Here is a 20,395-nt window from a genome sequence, read left to right on the forward strand (position 1 = left end):
GGGCGTGTGTAAATTGTATAGCATTTTATAAAAACACTCCACGATGCGTTTTTTAGAATGGAAAAGAACATGTTGATCCTCTGATGTGATTTCCGAATAATCAACGAATAATGATAATGGAAACTCAGGTTACTGGAAAAGTAGATCCCAAGATCACGGACATTTTCCACAGGGGGAATCAAAGCTTGATTTAATTTGGGATTCATAACATTGGAGTTGGCATATTTTCTTGTTGCATTGAATTTGATGTATTCGCACTTTTTAGGAGCCGCTTTCATTTTCCACTTCGAGCACCAATTCTCCAATTCAATTAAATCTGCATCAATCAATCTATCATTCGTATCATAAATTTTCAAGTCATCTGCAAACAGTAGATAGTCACTTTGAAATTTGTCCCCAATACAATTAATATATAACAAGAAGAGGGTAGGCCCAAGAACAGATCCCTGCGGGACTCCGGACAATACGCGCCTCTCCTTCGATAGTATATCATTGATTTTGACTTAAAATTTCCTGTCCGTGACAAATGAATGGAGCCAATTTCTTAGTTTGGGAGATATCCCAAAGGTTTCCAACTTATGAATCAATTTGTTTAGCGGCACTGTATCGAAGGCCCTCTGGAAATCAATATAGACGCTATGGGTATCTAACCCATTTAAAGAATTGAAAACAAGCTTGTTCTGGTAGGCGATCAGTTGGGAAATTGTACTTCTCTGATTAAGGAACCCGAATTGTTTTTCTGATAACAGATTATTTTCGGATAAGTATTGGACTAGATGTTTTCGTATCAACTTCTCCATAATCTTGCATATATTGGATGTTAAAGAGATTGGTCTATAATTTAAAGGATCGGAGCGGGAGCCTTTCTTATGGAGCGGCATAACAATCGCCTCCTTCCAAGATTTTGGTATTCTTCCAACTCGATAACTTTCTGTGAATATAATGCATAGTGGAATCGCAAGAGGAGTACACGCTCTTTTCAAAAATATTGACGGGATACTATCCGGAGAAGTATTATTTCGGCCTTTCAGTTTATATAGTAATAACTCGATATTCTCCGGCGTGAATATGACATCTGAGCTGAACTTAGAAATTAGATTCCCTGTAGCAGGAAGGATATCTTTGTCAATGTTGAAAAATTCACTGAAGCAATCTCCAAATATTTCGGCTTTTCCTTCATCACTCATGATAATATTCTCATTAGATTTATATCGAATTGCCGGTATATCACTGTTTCCTTTAAATTTCGATTTCATGAATCCGAAAAAATTTTTTGATCCAGAATTCAGACGTTTATAGATTCTTTCTTCTTCAGATTTTACGAGTGACCTTTTGAATAGTGCTGAAACATGTTTATACTCGTCCGAGTTACCTGCTTTCTTCCAAATCAATAATTTCTTCTTTAGTAATTGTTTGGTTTCTTTGGAATAAATTATATTATGAATTCGATGAGTTTCTGTTGGTACAAAAGATTCAATAAGCTCCAGAATAATTCCTCTCAAATCATCAAACATTTCATCAATTGACATTGTTGAAAATCGTAAATCCCAGTCGATATTTGATAGAATATAATTCATCGATCTAAAATCTCCTTTTTTGAAATTTTTCGTTGATTTGAGGGGTGAAATAGAATTAAGCAATATAAAGGTATCAATCTCAATCCTGCAATGGTCACTGAATTTCTCACCAACAATGACATCACGAATAATGTCCATGGAATTAGTGAACACCAGATCCAATATATTTGGTTGTTCGAGTCTTGTTGGATTTTGTACAAATTGCGTCAGGCCATTATAAAGCGAAAAGTCCAACAGTGACTGGCATTGAGAATCAGATGCTGTATATGAATTCCAATCAACATGGGCACAATTGAAATCTCCAGTGATAATAGATGGATTTTCAGTTGTATGTTAAGTGATTCTCGAAGGTCCTTAAAAAAGTGGTTGTGATTAGGATTGTAGCTTACAATTAATCTTGTAGTTTTGCCATGTATTTTGATATCCACAGATAGAATTTCAACGGATTCAAGATGTGTCGGAAGTGATACTACCGTATAATTGATAGGCTTCTTGATTAGTATGGCTAGACCTCCGCCATGTCTGTTTCGATCTTTCCGGATTACAGCATATTTTTCATCAAGAGATAGCAGGGAGTCAGGATAGTTTGAATCAATTTTAGTTTCCACTAAACAGAGAATATCGATGTTGGAATTAGAAGACCATAGATCGAGTTGGAGGACTTTGTTATTAATTGAGCAGCTATTGGTGTAACCAATTTTTAGAAATTTTCTGGGATCGAGTGTTTTTTGGCCCATGGCCGCGGCTCATGATTTTCTCTGTAGACATCTTTGACGACTTCCAGATTGCGAACCGTATAAATGGTTTGACCTGCCTCGTTGTTCTTTTGGATCACCGTTTTCCAGGATTGTCGATATTTCTCGAGTTCTGGTTTGGAAAGGTCTGGGCGGGGAGACGCATTCAAGCACCCCTGTATTGAAGCTTTGATTGAGTTGAATTTGGTGAGGACAGTTCTTGCTTCCTCCTTGGACTTGAATGCCAGGCGCACAATGGGCGGCCCTTTGGCCGGATGAGGTATGCGAAAAACCGATGGCGTCGAAGTACCGCAGTCCTTGGCAATTTTGGAAACGAATTCAGCTTTCTCAATAGCTTCTTCCGAAAGGTCGATATTTTTGATGATCACATTCGATTTCCGTGCATCTTCAGAGTTAGCCAATGAGGCAGCTCGCATGAAAGTGATTTGGGATTCTGGAGCAGAGATGGTTGAGGCGACAGCTGAAGCAAAAGTTTTAATTAATGTAGTAGGAGGTTTTGGTGATTCTTTAGGTTGAGATGATAACAATTTGAGATTCTCCTCCAAGCCATCAACTTTTTCCGTAAGATTCGACAAATTGGCATTTAGAATACAGTTTTGGTTTTTCAACATTGTGTTTTGAGATTGAAGCTTGAGAATCGTTTCAGCCAGCGACTTAAACATCATTGCAATATCATTCACAGTGAATTCTTCTTTCGATTTGAAATCATTTGACAGCAGATCATATAATGGGTTAGACATATCATCCACAGATTCAATTATATCATTTACAGCTTCCTTACTGGAATATTCAGACAATTTGGATTTCTTACCGCCATTTTCATCTTTCAAGGCCGAGAGAGCTTTTCTCTTATTCGAGGTTTAAGTTTAATAATAGTTTCACCCATAGCGGCCCAAAAAAAAAAAAAAAAAAAATCGATATCAGAGGAATAGAAGGGGTCACCGCACGCTACAGAGACGCGGGAGGGAATGTTCGTATACATTTCGAGGTCAATTTGAAGTTAATAATGTATATGTTTTCTGGAAATTATACAAAAGTAAAAACGTTTACTGTGACTCTTATTGTTTTCACATATTCAGCTCTTCAAGGAGTACTTCTCGTTAAAAAACTCATAATAACGTCTATTGTTTCGTTCATCCGAAGACAGCTGCAACCAGACGACGACAACACCATTCCATTATTACCCACTTCAGGATATTATGTGTGTACTTGGATGAGTCTGTTCCAACTCGTACAATAGGGTCATGCTCATTCCTTATTGAACACCTACTTCCCGATTGTTGCTTACATGTCGCGTGAAAAAGCTAACGCCAGAGAAAGATGCCGACAGAAATCGTGAGTTTTTGAAAGTTTTTCGAAACTAGTTATCAGATCTGAATATTGAGAGCTTACGGTTGATATGTTCCCATTTAAAAATTAATGAAATTCAAAAAAACTCGAAAACTATAGTATAACAGACTAATGAGAGATTATTCATTTAGAATTGGAAACGCATTCAACGTTTTGCGCAACTTTGAGAGTTTCCAACTTTAAAAGTTTTCTTTCGAAATCTTTTTCCTTCGAATTATTAAAATTTAAAATTTCCGTAACGTCGAGTTGCAGAATTTTAGGTTTTCCATATTACAAAGCTTTCTAATTTTTTAATTTTGAATTTGTGAATTTCCAAAAGTGCGAACTTCCCAAGTTTCCAGTTCCGATTTTTCGATTTTCCGAGTTTTTGGATTTTGGAAATTGAGAGTTTCAGGATTCCAGAAGTTCTTACTTTGAGTTTTTTTTAATGTGTCTTCCTTCTTTATATTTTCGTAGCTTATATGAAAAAAACATAAACTTTTCTATATGATAACGGGAATAGCGGGAGCCAGGAAGTTTAGCCCCGAAGGGGCGTAAACCGACAAAACTATTTTGAGTCCGGTTTTTATGGATCAATCATCAAACTGTTCATCTCGATATTTTACAATTCTGGCATATTGTTCTCGTTGACCTTTATTTACTGGTCAATCTTATCGTTTTTTCTTGTAGACCTATCTCTGCTAGTTTGTGCGTCTCTCTCTCTCTCTCTCATCATTATGTCAATGTATCTCTCGTTGACCTCCCGCGTTTGCCTCTGTTCCGCTGCACGGCAATGCAAACACAGTGACGTACACAAAAGTCAGACGGCCGATGTGATTCGATCTTGACAGTGTAATGTGTGTGGGTTTGGGTGACGGTGTTTGCACAGAATTTTAGGACACGTCTTGTTTTTAACTGATAATCTGTACGGTTTTTGATCTTTTGTATGCAGGATTTCGACATGTTTGCGACAAATTTTCGTTTTTCCGTTTTTTGTTATTTTCTTATCGCAATCAACAATTTTTCCTAGGTAAAAATGGCAGAAATCGCTGAAACACCTCAGAAAAAATCACCACTAGTTTACAAACTTGCAAGAAGTTGGTCTTGGTGGTAAGTTCGTTTTCAATTTTTTTTTAAACCGTACTTTTCTAAAAAATATCAGTGTTCGTTTTCTAGGTTTCTGTCGGATGATCGAAACAAATCATGGGAGGACAGACTCAAAAACGTACACACTTTTACCGGGATTGGCGAGTTTTGGGCTCTTCACGATGCTATTAAGCCTCCAAGTGGTTTGAATCCGTCATCTGACTACAATGTTTTCCGTGATGGAATTGCACCAATGTGGGAGGTACAAAAACAGCTATATCAAAATAAATTACATTAGTGAGTTTACAGGTGAAAGAAAACAAAAATGGAGGTCGCTGGTTGATCACAATTGAAAAAAGAACATCGGAAATAATGGACTTGATTTGGACAGAGATTTTGATGGCTATGGTTGGAGAGCAATTCAAACAAGATTCTGAAAGTGTGTGTGGAATGGTTTGTAATGTCCGTACAAAAGGCTCAAAAATATCGGTATGGACCACCGACAGTAGTGATGACGAAGCAAACCTCCGTATTGGGTAAGTTAACTCAGTTTGGATAGTATAGGACAAAACGAAGATTTATTACTGAGCTGAAAGTATTGTATAGAAAAGGACGCAACTATAACTAATTTCTAGCCACAAAATACCTTACCTCATTTTCATTTTCCTGCAAAAACCAAAAAGTGATGTGACACTGCTTTAAATATCTGCTATTATCTGAAATAAATCCAAACCTGTTGATATGGTCACTAATAGTACGAGACCAAAGATACTTGTTGCAGCAACGTTCTCAAGACCGTCTTGAACAATGCATCCATGATCCACCAACGCCCATTGTTTGATGTTCTTCGGTACGAAGACCACGAAAGCTGTCAAAAGAAAACCAGCTCTGGAGTGAAGGCCAAGCATTCCATTTTTGCTGTTGAGGAACGCGAAGAGAAACCAGCTAGCGTAGCTGCTACACCAGCACCTACCGAATCCACTGACTAACTTTTTTTCAAAATTTCTGTTGTAATCGTTTCCAATTTTTGTCTATCTTGTTGATTTTATGATAACTTTAATGACAAAATTCATTGAGAATTCTAAAGTGTGTGTTTTTTTTTGAAGACCAGGGTTTCAAAAAGCACAGACTCTATTCAAAGCTCCCAGATTTTTAAGTTGATGTTGTGAGAGGCGGGCTCTGTGTCCAATAATTTCGATGAAGAATTCCTTGTCTTATTTCAGTTTAAGTAGGTTTTTCTCATCCATTCCAGTTGTCTGGCAAGCATACTTGTTTGATTTAAAGGCAATCAATGTGGGGCGAGAAACAGACAAAGTAATGGGAAATTTTTTACGAACGATAATAGGTTTTCTAGCTACTCAGAGGAGATTGAAAACCCTGCCGGCGAGAAAAAATATATTCCTTGCGGCGTACACGCGGCGGGAGAATTGGTTTTTTCAGGTCAGCAGGGTTTTTTTCCGCAGCTGATGAACCAAAAAAAATACAACACTTATCAATGAGAAACGGTTCAAGAATAACATCTTCCAAAAAACGATAAGAAGTAGGGAATTAAGTTTAAAGTTTACAATTTGAGAAAAGTGGATAAGGCCCAAAAGGTAATTTCGTCGCCAAATTCTTCACAATTTTGTCTGATTGAAGCAAATGAGGTTGGTTTGAATTCGTTCCGTTTTCAGAGTAATCAATTGTTCGAATCGAAGTTCTTGATTCTTGATCAAAATTCGAAGACTGAGAATATATTTTTGAATTGATTATATCAACAGTGTCATACTCACAAAATTGTCGTTTTTTTTTTCAGATTTCAAGATCTGTGAAAAATGGGTTACGACTATTTATATCCGACCAGTTCAGCATCCATTTGATCGAAATGAGAAGGAAATATTATGTTGACAATCAAGAGTATCTGAAAAATCTGATGATTTTAAGAAAACCTGGCAATTTCAAACCTTCTCGATTATCTTCTTGTCGCAAGTTGGTTGAGAAGTTGAGAGAACCATATTTTCTGAAAATTGGAAAATATTTGAGAGATGAAACAAAAATAAAAAAGATTGAAAATAGGAAAAATTTAAAAATATATTTAAAAATATTAAAAACACTCCGGAATTTCGGAGCTTTGTTTCCTCGTCGGCAGATGATTTTTCTTTCCCTACCATACTGGCATGACTCTCTATATAGCCGGCGTGACTATTTCTGGCCGGCAAGCGAAATTATCATGCCGACAATGGTATTCCTCGCCGGCAGGATTTTTAATCTCGTCTGAGTATGATAGACTTAATCAAACGCCTTCCCCGCACCTTTCAAACAGCTATGTAGTGTTGCGACAGATAAAGAAAAGGTATGGTAGTATTTTAAACAAAGAAATCAAAAAGAAAATAAAATATATTTTTGAGGAAAATCTGCGAACTTACAAGTTATTCGTAGAGAATCACCAGCAAAGTTTAGTATGTAAAAACGGTTTTACAATAGAGCGAAAAACCCGACGTTTAGAACACACCAACGAATCAACGTCGAGAAGTTGTCACTATGGTCCTGCTGCGGCGCTATCAAGAAGCATTCAAACTTGTCAAACAGTTTTTCACAAAAGTAAGCTCAGATCTGAACGTAGTAAATAGCGAGTTAATAAATCACAGGAAAGACGTGAAGAGTTTGAAACAAAGAAGAAAAACATAGAGCAGTTGGAATTAGAATATGATTCACGCTTCATCCAATCATCTAAGACAATCGGTTCATGTTTCTGTCATCATCACCCAACTAGTGGTTTAAAACCCCTCGAACAATCCCGACTTTATGCTATTTTCCGAAAAGACCGCAAACAATAAAAATGGGCGAACGAGAGCGGCACCCAGCTTTTTGACTTTCCAATGTTTTTAATGCAATCTACATCTTTTTGCATTCTAGTTTAACAGATTCTTTGAGTGTTAACAATCCGTCCAAAGATAAATAATGCATTTTTTTTCACCTGGAAACGAAATAAGAATATTAAGCAAGTACGATAAAATGAAACATATGTTTGATCCATTGATATGAGCTGCATATCTTCACTATTAACAATCAGTGTGTGTGTGTGTGTGTGTGTGTGTGTGTGTTCCCGTACCACCTAGCCTAAAGAAATCAACAATAAAGGGTGCGGCAAAAGTACTGTTACCAAAAGTTTGACTTGAGCTGGCGTGCGCAGGCGCATTTATCATGGGTTGATATTGTGCTCGAATTTTTCCCCATCTCTTCATTAATAGATTTGTGAAGTTTCATATTTATATCTCAATTTTTACGAAGATGACATTACTTTCTGTACACCTCACTTGATTTTTTCACTGTTTTTAGCGGATTCACGAGAGCAAGCAAGTGGGCCAGGAATACTAATTCTAGTCAAAATTATGATGCCTAAATTATCGTGCCATGAAGCTCGCCAAATTAGACTGCCCAGAAAGATGTAGAACCTGCTCACACGGAAAAACGTGCCCAGCAGAAAGTGCCAAAATCATTTGTTCCAACCTGACCTTCTAAAAAGGATGGCTTGTCTCTAGTCAGATAACAATCCAATGGGGATTCCCGTGCCGAGAACTTTTAAAGCACATGTTCATGTTTGTTTTCACAGAATTTTGGGTGCTCTCTAAAATATTTTTTGGGCTGAATGGGACAATTCGCCGGCAGACCACCCCCGTGCCACCATAGTCGCTACCCGACAAGATTGAACTCCACCATCAGAAACAGATCTATCAGAAACGACCAATATAATTTAATTTTGTCACAAATCTCTTTGATAAAGTCCTGTCAAACTTTGACACGGATTCAGGGGTGGGCGAGGACGGGAGAAAAACCTTCACGTTTTGCAAATTTTCCGCGCTTGTTGTGCCATTCGAGATTAAAGGCGCACGCAATTTCGCCGACAGGTCTCGACACGAAACTGACGGGAATTTGAAATTTGATTTATTTTTCAACTACGCGCCGCCGGGTAGTCATTCTTCGCAGCGGCCAACACTTCCCGGGTTCCGCCGTCCACGATTGTAGCCGCCGACAGGCGGCGGAATTCGACTGGTAATTAAATATTTGAAACTACGATGTTGAGAAAGCATCGATTAGCAATAAACGTAGGTTGTAAACAAAGCCCTACACAACAATTGCATGCTTATAAAGGCAGTAGATCTGTCAATTGAACATTAGAAGACAACAAAATCAATAGCTCCATTTTTACATAATATGAAAGTGTGAATCAGCATTACGGCACAAAGTTGATGTTAGCGTTCTCATTGTGATGGAGAACGATAGTTAGCTTCTCGAAACGTGCTCGACCTTCCTAAACAGAAAAATCATTTCAAAGATTTTTTAAACAGAAAAGAGCCAATCCACTAACCTCAGAATACGTTTCACAGGCTAAACGGTACGCATCAGTTGCTTGTTGCAGGACGATATTGAGCAGTTTTCTGTTTTTTTTCGGTTGTCTGTCTGAAACATATTAATTTTGTAATGCAACTTTTGAAAAAAAAACCTGAAAAGAATCCAAAACATAAAAACATGAAAAACAACAAGAATGAAACATATTAGGTTTTGCGAAAAATCTTTGTAATTTTTTTGGACCGTCATACTCAGCGTTGATTCAATTTCTTATCATTCTGTTTTTTTTCTATATTGTAGTACTAGTTGTGCATGTTTAAAAGATTTGTTAAAATTATCGACGGGGTTCATAATGACCAAGAGTTTGCTCAGAGACCACCATGCTCTCAGGGGTGCTTTTTTGTGCAAGTTTCTCCATTGTCACAAATGCAGCGTAGCTTGTCGTAAATTGTGTACAGGGTTAGACGAGAACTCTATGTCCTACACTACAATAAAGTTTTGGTCCAAAAGGTTCTTCGAAGAGAACTACGATCTGGAAGATCCGGTCGACCACTTGATCTCGACGAGGATATCTCAAGAGCTCTGGAAGAAGAACCAAGAGTAACGTCATGCGACCTTACAGCGAGTCTCAACCGACCTCAAAGGACCATCATCGATTACATTCACGAGTCTTGAAGGGAGCCAAAGTTTGGTCAACTCATTCCTCACCTTTTGACGGACTCGCAAAAACCATTGCGTTGTGATTTGGCACATTCTCGGCTAATTATGAAACGTAGCGCCAATTGGGTTGAGAATATTATCACTGGTGACGAGTAGAAAAAAACGATGGGTCTCGGCCGAGGAAACCGCCAAAACGGACACCAAAGGAGAACTTCACGAGAAAAAGTTATATTGTCCATTTGGTGAGAAAGTAAAAACGTTATGTTCAGAAGACTTCTTCTAGACGGCGTCACTATTAATGCGGACCTCGACTGCACTCAAATGGACAAAGTGTTCTGGGCCTATCGATTAAATTGCCCGAAAAATTCCAGTTTTTTATGATTCATGACAACGCAAGTGCACCTACTTTGAAGACCCGTCAGAAGCTCCAGATGCTCGGAGCCAAGGTCTTCTGTCACTCACCGTATTCAGCAGACCTTGCCCTAACTAAATATCGTCTATTCCGTTCTCCGCAGAATCACCGTGGTAGGCGAAAGTTCAATGATGGAAAGAATGCGAAAAGTGGTTGGACGACGTCTTCGCTTACCATTCTCCCGAATTCTACGCTAATGGAATCACTCAATTTTCATCACGTTAGCAATTTGTCATTAATACTATTGGTGAATATATCTCACATTGAATTTCGTTTTCTTTAAAGAAAATTTTGTTTCGAAAAAAACACAAAAAATTACAAAGACTTTTCGCTCAACCTAATACCTTTTCAACTGCTGTTGCAACTTTCCTAGCATCTAGTCTACGATGAACAGTAACTTCCAATTTTGATTGTCTCCTGATAGATCTATTCGAAGAACTTTTACGCAACATTCTGCAAAAAAAAAGGAAATGGTGAAAATCTGCGGTCGGCATAGAATTCAAAGTCATGAAGAGCCACAAGAAAGAATGCCGAATGAAAGTGAAAACAAGAACATACCCACTGCAGGCATCGACTAATGAGGCCATTTTGTGAGAACGATGAGATTTTTAACACATTAAACCTTTTTGATATCTTTGTCGCTCCAATTTGTTAGTCATTTGAACGCTGCTCTCATTCAAATAACAACAGAAAAAACTGAACCTAAAAAAAGGAGAAAATAATATTTTAACTTAAAGGAGGGGTGATCAGGAGATTGCCCGTCGTTTTTTTAGAGTTAAAATATGCATTCTGACGTGATGATGCAACACTTTGGTGAATTGTGCAACTTCCTAAAATCCTTGATGAACAGATTTTGTCTCAGAAACCATTTTTTCATAATTTCGGCGATGATACTTGTTCCTCCAATGCATTTTTGTTTTACGTCATTGAAACAGCACCAATCCAATTTGATCTTTTAATTCAAGTTAGAAGTTAAAACTTTTCTAGAATTTCGTTTGTTTTCGTTAAACTTACTTTAGCATAAAATACGATTTTGAAACATAGGAGATTATCAAATGGAAATTGAATGAGTATCATAAATTAGGGGTAGTAGGCATGGCGAGTGGTAAAGGTTTAAAAACAAACAGGAGAAATTAAAATACGTTTACCGTTTATATCGTTTATATCGTTTTATATCTTTGGAGGAATGTCCCTTTCGTTTTCTGGCGAGTGTGGACGTTTGCGTAGATTGAAAGGAAGGTTTGAGGAAGACTCTGGAATAAAATTTTATACAGGACGAAATGATGACACGTTGAAAAACATTTTTGACATCAAACGTTTCTTGTTCGTTATAATAAAAAGCTCACCTTCTCTGTTGGATTGTAATTTGAGACTTGGAGTTATTTTTTCTTGATCGACTAATTCATAAGTTTTTTCTAAAGACAAATCAACAGATTTTTTCTTTTCCTTCGTTTCATCTAATGGTGCTGAGTCCCTGCTCCCTGAAGTTTGAAGTGTTTGAATAGATGGTGGAGCTTCAAGATGTTCCGGTGACGCTGGGTTACTTCCCATGCTCGAAGTTGAATGGAACGACTGGGGTGTTCCAATGTCGTAGTTGAGAGGAGGCGTTCCACTGATGCTTTTTTGCTTAACATCACTTTCCAGAGAGTTGGATGAAGAAGAGTTTTTTGTAATGGATGCGCCTTTTTTCAAATCAGTCTGATCTTTTGGTGTTAGATTCGGGAGCGAAGATGACTTATGAACCAGATTCACGCTTGGATTTTTCATTGATTTGAAATCGTTATTTCTAGTTTTTTCTGGAGGCTTCGGAGTTTCATGTGTTTGCCCTGGTGCAGAATTCGGAATCCCAGAGCCAGATGATTGTGTCGACTGTTGTTGGTTATTTGATACCTCTGAAAATTCTATGAAAACAACTTTGAAACTTTTGAAAAGGTTTTAATTCTCACCAGTTGCTTTTGTGGAAGAGCTTGATGTCTTATTAGTCGATTTTTCGGATGATTCGGACTCCTTATAAGCTCGTTTTGAGTTTGAATTTGCCGGCTCATTTGTTTGTTCAGAGCCTCCATCGACAGATTCAGCTGATTTATTTTTTGTCGGATCATTTTCTCCTCCTTCCGATTCTGAAGTTCCAAAAATATTTTGGTTATTTTCGCAGTCAAACTTGCCATATAAAGTAGAATTTTCTTTTGGACTTCCCGGTGCTTTCTTGAGTCTTCCAGGATTTTCTAGAGCTTCTAACGATTCTTCGTTAAGAGTTCTCTGAGCAAGCTTCTCATGACAGATCATGTCTTGTTTTTGTTCATCTTTCTCCGCTTTACATTTTTTTTCCAAGTATTTTGATTGAGATTGTTCACTACCCGGCTCTTCTTGAGATATCGGGCCATGAACATACAACAACTGTCGAGGAACTGGATTTTGAAGGGATGGAATCATCTTTGTTGAATTATTCTTTCTCGGTTCTGGAATTCGATTTGCTGATGATTGCGAAGATGATAAGAATTCGTCGTGCGTTGGTCTGGGAATGCAATCTTCGTTTTCTTTCTGTGCTGATGCCTCTTGTCGGTCTTGATTAACATCTGTCTCCAACTGCTTCACATCTCCATTGGATTCAACATTATCGGGTTCCTCATAGTCGTCGTAATATCCAGATTGATCAGAATCACTTTCGTCGTGATTGTATCCAAGTGGATTCATTCGAATATGAATGGGAAGTCTCTCATCATCTTCGTCAACATTGACAACATCAATTTCAGCATCAGAGTCATCCGCTACGTGCAGGACCAATTGTTTTGGCATTAGAAGCTCCCTCTGAAAAATTGGAGTGCTTCATTGGAAAAGATAACTGATTTTTCAAGTTTCAGTAATAGCGGAAAACGGATATGCTAGTCAAAACCCTCACCCGATGAAAAGTTTCGACTTTTAACACGTATCTGGGCCACTGTCTACAGAGCAAGAAGTAGTACATCTGAAAAAATAAAGTTTTGAAGCAATGAAGCGAAGTTTTAAACTGACTTTGTCTTCATACTTTTGCTTGGAAGCCTGGTATTTCGTTTCTATAATTTTCTTCTTCTCTGGATCGGTGATGTATTTCATTACTTCTTCCGTTCCTCTGTCTACTTGCAACATTTTTTTTTCATGAAAGCGTTTTCCAGTTTCCTCATAAAATTTGTTCGCTTTTATGTCCATTTCATCGACGTCAGGGTAAACAATGAATTGCTGGAAATGTACGAAATATAAGTTTGAAGAATTCAGCATTGTGATAACAGCTTCATTTAGCGTCAAAGAACTTTCTTTGTGAATTATTTTTTACAAGAAAGAAAATAGTCAAAGAATTTTGTCAGTATTTGAATAGTCACCAAAAATCCAAGTTTGGGCTAAAAATAACATCTAAACTTACCGTTCCATATACTCCATGCATCATTATAAAGATAGCGTTGGAGATCAATGGAAGCGCCACCTTCATTGCTTCGGAGTGAGCTACGAATCGCTGAAAAAGATAAAGATGTGAGAAATCCCTCTCACTCTCTTTGTGTGGCACAGAGAAAAATTGGTACCTGTCCTCACCTGATCTGTCTCAAATTTCTTGGAAAGCCGCTGAAGAACGCGGTTCCAAATATCGAATATAGTAACATTGAATTCGATCACTTCGTCCTTGCCATTTTTCGTTGCGATATCAAGATTTTCATGTAATATATCGATTTCTTCTTCGACCCAGATATGAAAACGACGGTATTTTTCAACCATACTTTTCTTTTTAGGAGGCTGAAAACCTTCATCGTTGATTATCTATTTTTTGATATTTAAACTCACGGAGCAGTTTATGAACACCTCAGTTTCTTTGATCAAATTATACAACGTCATGTTGGCCGTCCCGAAGTTGTCCAAAACCTCGATGAATTCGGGAATCGTTGTACAGTAAGGCTCAAGTCCGGAATTCATAGTATACCTGAAATGTATACTGAAAACACAATGCTAATTGATATTCAAATTAGAATGAAGGTATAAAATGGATATAGATATCACCAAAAAATATAAGGACGCATCAAAAACATTCAAGAGGAGTTCTGTCTACGAATAGAGAAATATGAAAATACAAAATGAAGTATGAGTAGCGAGGAATATGAAAGACATGAGGCACATAAGGGGCACATATTTTGAAGGGTATGACAATTTGGGGGTACAAGAGCGTACAAAATAATTTTGGGGTACATTCACAATTCCTGGGTACAAAACTAAAATTTTTCAGGTTTTTAGTGCCCCCGAACTGAGGACTTTGTACCCCTAAATTGGTCAAATACTCACTTGCTATAGGATCATATGCTATTTTCCCACTTTCTGTGAAAGCTCATTTGCTATACTTTCACTTGCTATAGCTCATTTGCTATAGATCATCTGCTATGGGGTTTCAGAAATGTTTTATAAATGGGGTCATGATGTTTGTTTTGTACTAAAGGCTTAGGCTTAAACTTTGTTTTCTTTTCCGAAACTTTTGCCTAAGCCTGTAATTTTCAACAAACATAGCAAATGAGCTATAGCAAGGGAGAATATAGCAAATGATCTTTCAAATTAAATGGGAAAATAGCAAATGATCTTATACATAGCAAGTGAGTATTTGCCCCTAAATTGCTTTGCACCCCATTGACCCCAAAATTTTTGTACCCTCCGAACTATTTCCCATTTGTAGATGAGATTCGAAGTACTTTGAGAAAACTCAAAAAAAGTCTATACTTACAAGTTAGGAGTGAGTCCGTGGACAATTACTGAGAGTACAACCCGATGAATAGAAAGAATCACAATAAGAAACATATGAACAGTTACTCGCAATACATTAAGTCAGAAAATGTGAAGAACATTTCAGAATGGCAGATAGTCCGGGTCAATATGATACGTTGTAATCGAAGTCCGATCTGTTTTTTGATACATCAACACAAGCCCCGAAATGATAAACGTTACCATCGCTGTAATATAAATAATATAAGTTAGAAATTACTTGCGATACAAAACTCACAATGGATGAGCGTAAATAATCTCTTTTTTTTCCAGGGACTTTGAGTGTCAGCAAATTCATTGAAACTTTGACAACTTCGGCTTCATGCAACTGGTTATATCCATCCGACGTAGGAAGAAGAATCTGTTATAGAAGGTTGTCAGAAAGCATTTATAAGGAAACCCTTACTTCTACATATTTAAACGTTTTCATTCCTTTTTTAATGGCTTTTATCCTTCTCCCATCCAAACTACCAATGTGTTGACGGTACTCGTCTTGTGGTCCGACCCCCTCATCGACAAGAGTTTGAAATAATTAATATTCTAAAATCTAAAAAATTTCAAATGCCGAATTAAAGTAAATCAGCGTTGTTTGGTAGAACTGAAAGTTTTCAAACCCGAAATTGTCTATTGCGAACTACAATAGTATATGTAACCTCAGGAGCGGTACTGTTTGAGATAGACTTATCTCACAATTATTATATGTGAATCTCAATTAGAACACACTTTTGAATATCGTGTGAAGTAGTTTATATAAATATCAATTTCTTCTTCGTACTCGATCATATTATTTGGAAGAAATTTAAACTCATCTGGAAAATAAAATCTGACAGGTTCCTTTCGTATAAGACTCCACGCAAAAAGATGTTCATGGTAAATGTGAAAGAAAGCTGGCTTCTGAAACATTGTGCTGCTTCCCATTGTGAAGTTCATCAAAACTCACGTTTGTGTTTGGATGCAAAACAAACTCTTCGCCAATGTAAAGATGAAAATAAAAAGGGCATTTGTCTTCGGTAGGAACCATATGAGCAAAGTAAAAACGATTTCTGTCATGGTTGAGATAGACTAACACAGCGCCACGATGTAATGGTTTTCTGTGAAAAATATGGAAATATGATATATCATCAAAATTATCTGGAGCCGATGTTTCATCACATCATTATTCAATAAAACCAGATGAGTCACAGGTTCCAACATACTACAAATGTCTTCTTCCAGTCCCAGAAAAAAGTCAACGCTTGGCCTCAATAATTTCTCGTCTTTTTGTTTATCAGTCCATCCTATGTGACGGCAGAAAGTGTTGAGCATATGAATCATTCCAGTATACTGAAACGAGAATAATATTTTCCTCCAATGTTCATTCTCCAAAACTAACCTTTTCTCCAAACTGAACGCACAGCAGTCCGTGATGATTACGAATAACTGTGGCAAGAACAACGATATGTGGATCCTCTTCCAACTGTTTTTCGAAAACCTGCCCTACGTCGATAAGATCTGTGGCCAATTATCGAGTCTTTGAATTCTTCGTAGATTACGCTGTAAATTTATGATTAGTTCAATTTTCGACGAACACCACGACACAATCCCTATAAAAATATTTCTGAAAATGTGTTATGCTCGCCTTATGTTGCTAGAGTTAGATTTGTTACCAGCCTGTTTGCCGCGCCTCCGGCGTTTCAAACATCTGGCTGGCTGGGGCGCCCACGGCTCGAGATCTTCGCTTCGCTCCTCAGGCTTCTTTTCTCATTTTTCTTCAGACCTGACAACCCTAACACTTTTATGGTAATTCAAATTTGTCTGGCGGATTTTTCCTTTATGAAAATTGCCTTCTGGGAAGAAACGGAATAACACACAAAGAAGCAAAGAGGAAAAGAACAGGACAGACAACACATTTTATTTTTATTTTTTTTTCTCCATTTATTTATTACCAGCCTGTTTGCCGCCCCTCTGGCGCTTCAAACAGCTGGCTGGCGGGCCTACGGCGCGTGTTCGTCGCTTCTTCGCACCTCACTTTTAAAAAAACTAATTAAAGATTCTTATTTTCCTTCAGTTTTTTAGACCTGACAACTTACAAATTTTTACGATAGATCAAATTTGGTCTGGCGGTTTTTTCCTTTGGGAAACTTTCCTTCTGGGATAAAACGGAATGACATACAAAGAAGAAAAGAAGATAAGGGACTGAAATTCCAGCCAAATTTTCAAAGTCGATATTTCGACCCCAAACTTTGGCAAAATGTTTCCTATAGTTTTCTCCAGTTTTCCCCGAAGTTTCAGCCAGATTGGAACACTCTCCGAGTTTTCGCGGAGTTTTTTTTTCCCTTTTTGCCGACTCCCTGAATAACCCCATTTTGTTCCAATCATCTAACATGGAATGACTCCCAAGTGTTACCCTCGAAAAAATCGAGACCTGAATGGTTGGATAGAGCGTAAAAAGTTATTTTAGATTCCAAACGGAATAGTTGGTAAAAAATTTATTTTGGGAGTTATGGACCAAAAAGTACCAAAAAATGCCTAAATTTTCAAAAAATCATAACTTTGTCAGTTTATGTCCGTTTGTTGAAATTTGAAAAACAGTAGATAGACAATTGATTGAATATTTGAGAATAAATTTTTTAAATTTTTTTCCTATTGATTGGTTTATTGATTTTTTGAAAAAATCAAAAAAATTTTCAATATCTCAAAAATCCTAGGTTAACTTTTTTTTTCATTATGACCATTGAATTCAGCACATTTGATTTAATATAGTAACATATCAATACCCCGGGGGAAATCATGCTCACACAATTTATGCCAAAAAATATCGATTTTTGGTACTTGGCTTCTTTGAATTCGTTGTCCTCGGCGGCCGGTATGGTAAGGGGCATACTTGTTTATGTGATTTTTACTTGCGTATGGTTTGCCTAAAGTATTTGAAATAGAAGTACGATGAATTCGAACTTTCTCGAAATCGAACTGTCCCGAAATCGAACTCGTTCGAATTAGAACTGTCCCTTTTTCGAACACGCCCAGAACAGAACAAGAACGGAATCGAACTGTTCCAACTCGAACTGATTCGGTGTCGAACTGTCCCGAATTGGAACTCTGTTAGCAACAGAGCGCGCTTGCATTACCTTTGAAAATTTCAAGTTTTCTCCAGAAAAAATCATTTTTACAACAAAAAAAGCATTTTTATTTGAATACAGTGAGGAAAAAATAATTTGAAAATAGAAAATGTGTTAAAAAAGAAAGAATTCATGACTTTTAAACAGAATGGGCGTCGGAGATGGCGTCTAATAAATTGAGACCAATCAAAGGCATATTTGGCGGGATTGGCTGATTTATTAGCGTCTTGATGAGTCTCCCGTCCTTCAATGCGTTGGTGAGCTTTCTGTTTCGATTCACGTGAATGTAGTAAAAAATCAATTTAGGTGTTCAAGAGTAGAAACAGACCTGGAAATTCGGATTTAGTTTCAACTCATTCCAATCCATCTTTGTATGCATCACATCGAGCTCGTCTTTCTCTGGAAAAAATATTGTTTTATAGTAATGCTGCAATTTTTTACCGCTCGACACAGTAAAAAAGCTCTGTTCCATTTTTGTTCATTTTTTTGAAACGCATTGCATATCCTTGAACTTTAACGATCGGCTTGTTTTTACGAGCAGCCATTTTCTGTAAAGTTTATATTCTCGAAACGGGTAGAGAAATTCGCAAAATATCCAAAATAAGTGAAAAAAGTTATTTTCTGGAGAAAACATGCAAAATTTGTTGACAAAAACAGGGCTGTCCAAAAGGCCGGCTTCGGCCGGCCGAAGGCCTTGCAAAATTTTGTGCGGCCGAGGCCGTCGCAAGTTCGCTTCATTGAGAAAAAGCCTCGCGAGGCCTCGGCCGGCCGAGGCCGGCCTCGCAAATATGACTACAAGTCGCATATTGTACGACAAGTTGCGTTTTTTTTTAAATTTTTTGTTTTTTCTCGTTCTTTTTCAGCAAATCACGCATTGTTGAGAGTTTTCTCGATTTTTCGATATTTAGAGCATTTAAAAAAAGGAGGAAGTCAAGAAATCTTTAATTCAACACTGAGATAACAGGGGAGAGAAAATGACAACAAATTCAAAAAAATTAACAAAAAAAGCTTGTGTTCATGCATCAAAATCTTCAAGTCTCGCCTGTGTCGAATCGATCTTTTTCTTTGAGAATCATCAACTTTTCCAGCATTTTTAAGTCCAGGCTCTGACGAGTTGGTGTGTACAAGTTTTTTATGATTGAAAAAGATCTTTCTACATCTGCTTCCGAAGCTTGAATCGCATGAACTTTTCGGGCGATTTAGTGCAAAATTGGATAGGAGCTAATTTCAACTAGCATAAAAACCGCCGAATCCTTCCCTTTTGTTCTTTATCACTAATTCACAATCGGTTTTGTTCGGATCAATGAATCATTGAGGCATCTGAATTGTGTCTGAAATTGAATAACGGTTATAACAAATGAATAAATCGGCTTAAACCGACCATCACTGGCGTTCGAAATGTTCATGTCGCCACAGATCGATGGAAAAATCGAGAAAACTCTCGAAAAATGTGTGATTTGCGAAAAAGAGCGAGAAAAAACAAAAAATTAAAAAAAAAATACGCAACTTGTCGTAAAATATGCGACTTGCTGACCGTAGTCACATTTGCGAGGCCGGCCTCGGCCGGCCGAGGCCTCGCGAGGCTTTTTCTCAATGGAGCGCGCCGAGGCCTTTTTTCTTCGGCCGAGGCTTTTTTGAGGCCGGCCGAGGCCCGGCCGCCGTTTTGGACAGCCCTGGACAAAAACAATTTTAAAAAAGCAAGCGCGCCCTGTTGCTAACAGAGTTCCAATCCGGGACAGTTCGACACCGCACAGTTCGAATTTATAGCAGTTCGATTCCGTTCTTGTTCTGTTCTGGGCGTGTTCGAAAAAGGGACAGTTCTAATTCGGACGAGTTCGATTTCGGGACAGTTCGATTTCGAGAAAGTTCGAATTCATCGTACTCCCCCTGCGACATACAACGTCAATTTTTCAAATGCCGTACCAATTCTCAAAATCATCATCTTGAAAAAAGCAAAATTTTGACATGTGACAGGACACATCTATAGTTAAACTTGATAGAAACTGCCAAACTTATTTTTTAACATAATCAGAAGAACATAATCTTATCAACAGCTTGAACAAAATTTTGATTTAGGCCCTAGAATCAAAAATTATTTACGATTTTCCGAGCCTGACCCCTATTTTTGGTGAAGTGTGACATGTGACAGGGCACATCTATGGTTAATCTTGATGGAAATAGCCAGACTTTTGTTTAAACATAATTAAAATGACAAAATCTTATCAACGGCATGAACAGAATTTTAAATTAGGCCCTAAAAATAAAAATATTCACTGATGATGGGACACCTTTTGTTTTTGATCATAACTTGAGAACGAAAAAAAATATCAAAAAACTGGTAACTCCATTCGATTTAAAATGAAACAATAACATAGAAAA

The 20,395-nt window shown here is 37.5% G+C and overlaps 5 protein-coding genes across 5 annotated transcripts; 1 reads left to right on the forward strand and 4 right to left on the reverse strand.

The window, feature by feature from the left end:
* Nucleotides 1-2,277: 2,277 nt before the first annotated feature.
* CBG08187 lies at nt 2,278-3,072 on the reverse strand (the record flags this gene model as incomplete). Its single annotated transcript, XM_002643263.1, has 1 exon — nt 2,278-3,072. One exon carries the CDS (start codon nt 3,070-3,072, stop codon nt 2,278-2,280), a length of 795 nt encoding a protein of 264 aa, XP_002643309.1.
* Nucleotides 3,073-4,697: 1,625 nt separating this feature from the next.
* Nucleotides 4,698-5,736, forward strand: Cbr-ife-2.2 (the record flags this gene model as incomplete). Its single annotated transcript, XM_002643264.1, has 4 exons — nt 4,698-4,771; nt 4,838-5,009; nt 5,057-5,283; nt 5,529-5,736. 4 exons carry the CDS (start codon nt 4,698-4,700, stop codon nt 5,734-5,736), a joined length of 681 nt encoding a protein of 226 aa, XP_002643310.1.
* A 565-nt stretch (nt 5,737-6,301) lies between these two features.
* CBG08189 lies at nt 6,302-6,741 on the reverse strand (the record flags this gene model as incomplete). The annotated part of the gene is made up of 3 exons (XM_002643265.1): nt 6,302-6,472; nt 6,588-6,647; nt 6,691-6,741. 3 exons carry the CDS (start codon nt 6,739-6,741, stop codon nt 6,302-6,304), a joined length of 282 nt encoding a protein of 93 aa, XP_002643311.1.
* Nucleotides 6,742-8,960: 2,219 nt separating this feature from the next.
* Nucleotides 8,961-14,954, reverse strand: CBG08190 (the record flags this gene model as incomplete). The annotated part of the gene is made up of 10 exons (XM_045238738.1): nt 8,961-9,038; nt 9,096-9,187; nt 11,495-12,049; nt 12,095-12,956; nt 13,048-13,113; nt 13,161-13,364; nt 13,546-13,665; nt 13,713-13,910; nt 13,959-14,094; nt 14,881-14,954. 10 exons carry the CDS (start codon nt 14,952-14,954, stop codon nt 8,961-8,963), a joined length of 2,385 nt encoding a protein of 794 aa, XP_045093706.1.
* Nucleotides 14,955-15,024: 70 nt separating this feature from the next.
* Nucleotides 15,025-16,419, reverse strand: CBG08191 (the record flags this gene model as incomplete). The annotated part of the gene is made up of 6 exons (XM_002643267.1): nt 15,025-15,279; nt 15,325-15,441; nt 15,642-15,812; nt 15,859-16,011; nt 16,101-16,241; nt 16,291-16,419. Coding segments are annotated over 6 exons (966 nt in total), but the record flags the coding sequence as incomplete, so codon positions are not given.
* Between the last annotated feature and the right edge of the window lie 3,976 nt (nt 16,420-20,395).

This window comes from Caenorhabditis briggsae, assembly GCF_000004555.2.
Source record: "Caenorhabditis briggsae complete genome, chrX, whole genome shotgun sequence".
In the NCBI taxonomy this organism is placed as follows: domain Eukaryota; kingdom Metazoa; phylum Nematoda; class Chromadorea; order Rhabditida; family Rhabditidae; genus Caenorhabditis; species Caenorhabditis briggsae.